The sequence below is a fragment of the Sinocyclocheilus grahami genome, unplaced genomic scaffold (genome assembly GCF_001515645.1).
Source record: "Sinocyclocheilus grahami isolate Dianchi unplaced genomic scaffold, SAMN03320097.WGS_v1.1 scaffold1030.1, whole genome shotgun sequence".
Classification (NCBI taxonomy): domain Eukaryota; kingdom Metazoa; phylum Chordata; class Actinopteri; order Cypriniformes; family Cyprinidae; genus Sinocyclocheilus; species Sinocyclocheilus grahami.
Genome location: NW_015506209.1, coordinates 241,663 through 249,419, shown reverse-complemented (window position 1 = coordinate 249,419; position 7,757 = coordinate 241,663). Strand labels below are relative to the sequence as shown.

The 7,757-nt window shown below is 35.3% G+C and overlaps 1 protein-coding gene across 2 annotated transcripts; it reads left to right on the top strand.

Annotated features, from left to right (window-relative positions):
- Window positions 1-2,210: 2,210 nt before the first annotated feature.
- Window positions 2,211-6,618, top strand: LOC107565835 (ubiquitin carboxyl-terminal hydrolase 21-like). Of its 2 annotated transcripts, none has more exons than XM_016251119.1 (13): window positions 2,211-2,369; window positions 2,695-2,887; window positions 3,295-3,348; window positions 3,441-3,558; window positions 3,775-3,889; window positions 4,057-4,182; window positions 4,268-4,332; window positions 4,952-5,055; window positions 5,138-5,224; window positions 5,307-5,385; window positions 5,502-5,609; window positions 5,709-5,823; window positions 6,045-6,618. In XM_016251119.1, the coding sequence occupies exons 2-13, from the start codon at window positions 2,732-2,734 to the stop codon at window positions 6,133-6,135; spliced, it is 1,218 nt and encodes a 405-aa protein (XP_016106605.1). In that variant the 5' UTR covers window positions 2,211-2,369; window positions 2,695-2,731; the 3' UTR covers window positions 6,136-6,618. The 2 variants fall into 2 exon arrangements, with proteins under 2 accessions (XP_016106605.1, XP_016106604.1); XM_016251118.1 differs by having other exon boundaries at window positions 4,265-4,332.
- Window positions 6,619-7,757: the final 1,139 nt, after the last annotated feature.

The following is a 7,757-nucleotide window of genomic DNA, read 5'->3' as shown; positions in this document are numbered from 1 at the left end:
GTATTGAAAATGTTTGTGTAATTACTGATTGATTGTGGCACTATACATAGCCTACATAGTGAATTATGAAAATTAAAAAGTAGTTATTTAATATAGAAAATAAAAATAAATAAGGTGGGAGTACCGGCACTTCTTTTTTTCCACTTTGAGCACCGAGTTAAATACTTTTCAGAGGCAACATACATAAATTGTTCAAATTTTCAATATTAATTTCTAAATTATTCAATATTTAAACTTTTCAGTATTTTAAAATGTTTTAAAATAATTAAAAAATAATAATAATACTAAGAAGTTTATTTTGATTTACTATTGCTTTTATAATGCATGCATTAGAGGCTTAAATGTTTAACTGTTTTGTAATTCTATATGCTTTTAATTTGACATCGGATGTGTTTTAATTGCTTTCACATCATTCTAATTCCACATTTTATTTCTAATTCCCTCCCAGTGAAGAACTGTTTTCGCGTGAGTGCCACAGGGCGCTCCAAGTCTCAATCCCACTGCCTGCAGGCTAATGACTCCTTCAATAAGCAGCAATGGATTTCATGTCTGCGCCAAGCAATGGTCCAGTCACGGGACAGACAGGCTCAAAGCAGCCACTGCAAACCCTCCGAGCGTTTAAGCCCTGACCCTGCACTCTATAACAACATCGCTGAACTCAACCTTAACTCTGATGTGGAGATGCCAGACACATAAACCAGGGCCACCGGTGCTTTCCAGTTCATTCACAAACACAGAATTTCACTGTTATTGTGACTGTGACAGCCGACTTTCTCAGGACAAATGAGATCACACAGTTGCTGTCTTACACCCTGTCTAGAAACTGTGAGAATAATGTCATGTAGCTATATTTGTATACTTCACATGTGGATGTTTGTTGGTGTCAGATGTCTCATAAGGAGAATATTTCATATTAGATTTATGCCTCTTGCTTAACCAGTTTTTTTTTTTACATTGAGAATACTGTGTGATATTTGTTGAATATATGTTTTAGGCTATGTGCCATGGGAACCATCTCTCAGTTCCTCATTCCTTTAAATTGGCACCATTTCTATTTCATATAGTTAATAAACAACAACATTTGTGCAATCTGAACGGTAACTAATCTTAGATGAGTCCAGTCATTTTGATGATTTTTGTCATTGCATTTTGGTAGCATCAGGGCTAACAGTTCTGCAAGTCTTTCACTGATATAACCTGAATATAGACTAAATGCTAATTTTCTCTTGATATAAATCAACTGTATTTATGTTTTACCTTGAAATGTCAGTTTCAAAAATCATTCTGATGGTACAGTGAATAAGGCGGCGAACGGCTTCTTTCCAATGCTCCCCTCCTATGTCTGTTGTAGAAGTGTGTAGCGGTTATGAAATTTTGGCTAAAAAGGCAGCTTGCTTTACTGCAGCAATACATGCACGTGTACAGCAATCCACTGTTATTACGACTCATTTAACTATAGGGGGCCCCAAAGTCGCAAAAATACATAAAACTATATACAGTTGCTTTATAGGTATTCTGTGCCACTTCTATGCCAAAAGTTATTCGTTCCCCTTTTTCATTTCAGTGCATAATCGTTACCATTTTGTTTTCAATAAACTGACAACTTTCATAAAAGTGGACCGTTTTTTTTTTTTATATATCAAAGCAGCAATATTCCTAACATTAATTTCACTTATTGTATTAGCGCTAGTTTTCACTTTTACTAGTTTGTATTGGTGCCATTTCTCAGTCATGTTGTTGTCTGCCAATTATTGTATGAACATTGTTTTTTGGCAAGAAAATATGATCAACAAAAATACAATATTGCGTTGAATTAAGAAGCTAAAGTATATTTTATGGATACATAAGCATGCAAAACGACGGCTAGAGACAACATATACTTGTCAACTTTTTACTTAAAATAAAATAGAGCGAATTGACTTCCACAACTTCCTAGTGTGACAACTAACCCCATTCTCGCCTACTAATACATAGTAGTTAAGACTTTTTCTCTCCATTAACATTGATACCATAGACTGTGATTGATACTAGCATACTTTCAGTAGGCCAATTATTCATAATGTGCTGCAGTTGTAGTTTACTGACTGTGAGTAGCGTGCAGACAGTCTCCTCTCATTGTCAAAGCTGTTCTTAAGCAAAGGCGAAGACGTGGCTAATTATAGAAGGTCCTAAAGAGAGAGTGGAAAGATTAGCCATGATTAAAGCTCGTTTATAAACACAGCGACAGGACAGACAGGTGAACAGCAGGTGTAATGAGAGCACAGCAACGCTTATACACTTTCAAATTGGGCTTGATGCTTGGATAGAAACACTGGCTCTCATTGACCATCAGGCGGAAAATAAGTGGAGACCATACTGTGTTTTGAAGGGTGAGTAAACAAATGTTTATGCGATCATTTTATGTAATGAATGCGATTTTATTGGAAATATAGGCTACCTTTAAAAAAACAACACGTTTGTTTTTTTTAGTTTTGCTGTTTTTAATTAACCAACGCTCAATGCTCTCTTTCTCTCTCTCTCTCTGCCATTTTAATGTTTTTAAACTAACTAAACTCTATAGCCAAGTGAATTATCACTTCTCTTTTTCTTCACTTTACATGGGAAATAGTCAGTCAAAATCAGTTACAACAGATAATGTTTGCTAAACGTTTTTAGCAATAGAACGATCAATATAGTTGCTTAATGAATTCACAGGATCATTGGCAGGGTTGCGCGGCACGCAGATGTGGTAATGCCAAGAGCTGAATCCACTGCAATGGACAACTCGTGTCAGGCCCTGTGCCGGACCTTAGGCACTCAAAATGGCCTTCAGCCAGAGAACGTGGACATTTCACAGTCTGTACTATACACATCCATCATGGGACTCCTGCTGGTGACAGACAATAAGGTGAAGCAGTGTTATGCCATTGACACATTCTGTTTGAAACCTACCATATTAGTGTGTTTGACACATGGCATGTATTATGTATAGACCTATTCTGTTAACTCTTATATGCTGGAAACAACAGGCTTAGCTTATCTGCAAACCATATTGATAATTACTATTAAAAAAGCATAAAATAGATGTGTTTTGGCACCTGTAGGTGCTCACCTCGAGTTATATGTATGTATATCTGGTCTTAACCTCAGTGTCATACGTGATAGTGTCTTCCCTCTGTTATAATTGGATCATAGACCTATAAATGGACACTCAGTCACTGCAGGAGGGACAGTAAATGGAAAACCTGTTGCCGCTTGTGATGTAATTGAGGAAGTCACACTGACAGTCATTTGCTGTCACTTTTCATCCTATAGAAAGAGCTGCAACTGGGAAATGGACAAGTTGGACTGCGTAACATTGGAAATATTGTATGTTCTAATTCAAAGACAGGTTTTAATGCTTATGTTTGCAAGAAAAAAATCTCTCCCATACATATTCAGAGGTTCTCTTTTGTTTGCAGTGTTTCCTTAATGCCATCGTGCAGTGTCTCTCTCACACTCGTAGTCTTCGGGACTACTGTCTGATGAGAACTTACCTTCAGGACAAACACTCCAACCAGGAACCTGTGCTTATGAATGGTAAGCACACTTCAGCTGTTATTTAATAAGGGGTGAAGTTGTACAGCAAATCAAAATTTGAGGGGTTTGGGGCTGCATGGTTATTTAAAAATAATGCTAAAAAGATTTATTTGAATTATTATTTTGTTTTACATTTTATATATCAATTTAATGATTTTAAAATCAGGCATTCCTCTACTACTTTCTTAAATATTTTTGTTGATGACTTTATTGTAGAATTCTCTAAAGTTTTGGCTGGCTTGTGGGAATGTGATGGTGGGGAAACCACAGTGAATCCTGGGAAGTTTTATCACGTATTTAAAGAGTCAGTGCCTTACTTCAGTGGCTATAGGTATGTTCAATACAAATTATTACAGATATCTATTCAGATTTCTCTGAAAAACACAGTATTTAAAATATGTGCTAGGGTACTGGTGTTTAGAGAAATCCTTCTCAGTTGTTATGCATATAATATTTGGCAGACAAATAATCTATCCATTTCATTTCGCACTCACACAGTCAGCAAGATGCTCAGGAGTTCTTGCGGTTCCTCCTGGACAGGCTTCATACAGAAATTAACCGTCGTCCATCCAAACGTCCTCCAGTTATGGAAATTAAGGAACCAACATACACACAATCGTACAGGTACTCCACAAAGAGACAGATCTTGAAAGGAGCAAACTTATCTGGAGTCATTTAGAGCCTTTAAATCACTCATTGTCTCCAGCAGGATTTCAGAGGAGGCCTTTGCAATGTGGCAGAGGCATCTTGACAGAGATGACAGTAAAATTGTTGGTAAGCAGTAGCACTGTTAAAATAATGATATTATAATAATCAGTTTTACCAATACATTTAATTTTATTAATTAATAAAATAATTTAGCATGAATAGGCATATATAAATCCCATAGCAGATCTAGACATGTGGAGCTGGGGGAGGTGGAGTGCACTACAGGACCAGCTTACAGCAAACCCTGAATCAAACTATTTAAATGTTGAGCAAGCAGTCTTATTGGCTGCAGAATCAGCAGTGGCCAATCAGCTCTTGTCATGTAGTAAATTATATGAATTCTAGATTGCTTGTAAAAGACTTATCAGTTTGTGGCATCTAGAGTTTCATGACACAACTGTTTTGTTTGCATTATTCATTCAACACCTTTTTCATGCTTACGTTTTGTTTTTTTTGTATGCAGAACCATTTGACCATTAAACTTTCAATACATTTCTGGATTTTATAGATTTTTTTTATTTAATTTTATATGTGAGTGTGTGTATTAATGATGAATGAGTCTATTGATTATTTAGTAAATACAATAAAAAATAAACCCATTCTTTTTTTTTTTCTTTTTGTTTACTTCTGTCCATTTTAAATCCTGGTGCACCTGGTGCTCAAATATTTTTCACTTCTGTCACAGATTTGTTCTCTGGTCAGCTGCGCAGTTCTTTGCACTGTTCAGTCTGCTCCCATTACTCCAACACCTTTGACGTGTTTTGTGACCTGTCACTCCCCATCCCAAAGGTAACACTCCCAGGCCCTGTCCTCACCTTCTGGCATTGTGCGGATGATGTGTCATCATCATTTTTGTTTGTGTGAATTGCAGAAGAGTGATATTGGACGAACCGTCACACTGAGAGAGTGTCTAGACCTCTTTTCACAAGAGGAAAAGCTTGATCAAGAAAACTCACCAGTGAGTGAAAAGCATGGCCAGTTTTTGCTTGCATTTAAAATGGGAAATTCTACTGATGCCCATGGATGTGTATGTTTCTTAGATGTGTGAGCGGTGTAACCGTCGCACTGAGAGCACAAAGAGACTGACCATCCAAAGGTTCCCTAGAATCCTCGTAATACGTATCCTTTTCAGTTAGTCAGATGGTGATTTTCTGTGGTGTGGAGCAGTAAGTGTAAGGTCTTGTGACCAAGTACATGCTTTACAAAAGGTACATTGACTTAACTTCCCATCGCAGACTTAAATCGATTTGCCATGTCAAGGTACTCAATCTCAAAGAGCACAGTGCCAGTTTCTTTCCCCCTGAATGGGCTGGATTTAGGGCCATTTGGACCTGTTGACTGTGGTGAGATGTTAATATGTGAATAAGTATCATGCACATTATAAATTTTGGTTATTGTTATGTGCAGAGGTGTATGAAATATTACTGAATGTTTGCTTTCAGGTCCAGTGCTGTATGATCTTTATGCAGTATGCAATCATTCAGGCACAGTAAATATGGGACACTACACGGCTGCATGTCGAGAGGAGGAGGGCTGGTGCTACTATAATGACTCATGGTGTGTGCAGTTTTTTGTCTGGCCTTTGTTTTTAAATAAAATAATGGTATTTAAAGGCCAGTTTTCTCACAGGATATACAAGAATAGTAATTTGCTCCTATTAGAGATAATATAGACAAATTATATTATTTGTTTGTTTGATGATGTTAGGATATTTTATAGTAATAAAGTATATAAAAATAGGAAAATGTGTATACTTTAATGCTCTGTTTCTTTCACAGTGTTGGTGAAATAATAGAGGAGAAGCTTCAGTCCAATCAGGCATATGTTCTCTTCTATGAGCTCAAAAGCTGCAATATCACCAGAAAATGAGGGCAGAGTGTGTGTTTTTATGAGACTTCGGTGATTATCTGGCCAATTTCAGATACCACAGAAAAAAATTTGCCCTGTGATGTTGGGAAAAAGTGAATGAGCTTGAAAAAACTGGTCAATTTACATTATTCAATTTCATTGTAAATCCATGATAATGAGGTATTTTTTTACTACATTAAACAATGTGTTTTATTAACTTTATGCACTCAGGAAAGCACATTCTTTTAGAAAAACATGCCTGTCGTATAAAAAAAAAACCTAGATATGTAAGGACTTGTTTGCAATGAAATGTTGATGTTTTATTTTTTTCTGCATTTTCTTATTCTTCGATTAAAATCTGTACTTTGTAATTTTAATTAAGAGTGGAAAAACAGGGCTGAACTAAACATGGAAATGAATGCAGCTGGTGGATAATATAAAATGTTTGTCTGACTGTGCAAGCACACTGTACATTATGTCTGACTTTACACATATGAGGACATATTATGCAATGTGTTTTATTAACTTTATGCACTCAGGAAAGCACATTCTTTTAGAAAAACATGCCTGTCGTATAAAAAAAAAACCTAGATATGTAAGGACTTGTTTGCAATGAAATGTTGATGTTTTATTTTTTTCTGCATTTTCTTATTCTTCAATTAAAATCTGTACTTTGTAATTTTAATTAAGAGTGGAAAAACAGGGCTGAACTAAACATGGAAATGAATGCAGCTGGTGGATAATATAAAATGTTTGTCTGACTGCAAGCACACTGTACATTATGTCTGACTTTACACATATGAGGACATATTATACTTCTGTTATGGAATGACATGCAAAACACTGTGCCATAAACAAATGCCCAATTCCTTCACTTTAAATCTTTTTGATCTAGTGTTAAATATTGATATTTAGATTTAACACTTAGTACTTACCCAGTATATAAATGTAGAAAAACCTTTTTAATGTTTGTTTTAGTTTAGACATAGAGGTAATAATTTACAGCATGCCACCCACTTTTAATTTACTTTAATAAATAAATATTTTATACATGTGACTCCAGTTCTCTTATTTTAATTCACGCTGATACTGCATTAAAGAAATAAGGGTTATTGCAGACCTGAGATTAGAGAGAGAGAGAGAGAGAGATAATAGAGAGAGAGAGAGAGAGAGATAAATAGATAGATAGATATAGAGAATAATTCAGATGAAAGAAAGTCTCTTATGCTTCTGAAAATTACAATTTAAAAGGATAGCATATTAGATTTCTGAAGGATCATGCATGTGACACTGAACACTGCTGAAAATTCAGCTTTGCCATCACATTAATAAATCACATTTTAAAATATATTAAAATAGAAAACATTTCTTTTAAATTGTAAAAATTAATAAACACTTTTTAGTATTGTTTTTTAATCAAATAAATGCAGCCTTGGAAAACATCTAGATTTTTCCAGTCTTTTGACAGGTAGCGTATCGATGTGAATTATTATGAATAATAGGCTATCAAATCTATGACTTGCTTTATTTTAATAGAATAATATTAATCGAACAGTTAAGTCATTCAGTACTAGATCTACACTTTATTTTTCTGTTGCTTATTGAGTAATAGAGCAAACACCGCCATCTGCTGGACTAACGTG

Bases quoted from the DNA above. Each gene is read 5' to 3' on its own strand.
- LOC107565835 (XM_016251118.1), top strand. From the start codon at position 2,732: ATGCCAAGAGCTGAATCCACTGCAATGGACAACTCGTGTCAGGCCCTG. The intron at 3,890-4,056 runs GTATGTTCAATA...GCACTCACACAG, and splicing joins CCTTACTTCAGTGGCTATAG to TCAGCAAGATGCTCAGGAGT. The intron at 5,610-5,708 runs GTGAGATGTTAA...GTTTGCTTTCAG, and splicing joins ATTTGGACCTGTTGACTGTG to GTCCAGTGCTGTATGATCTT.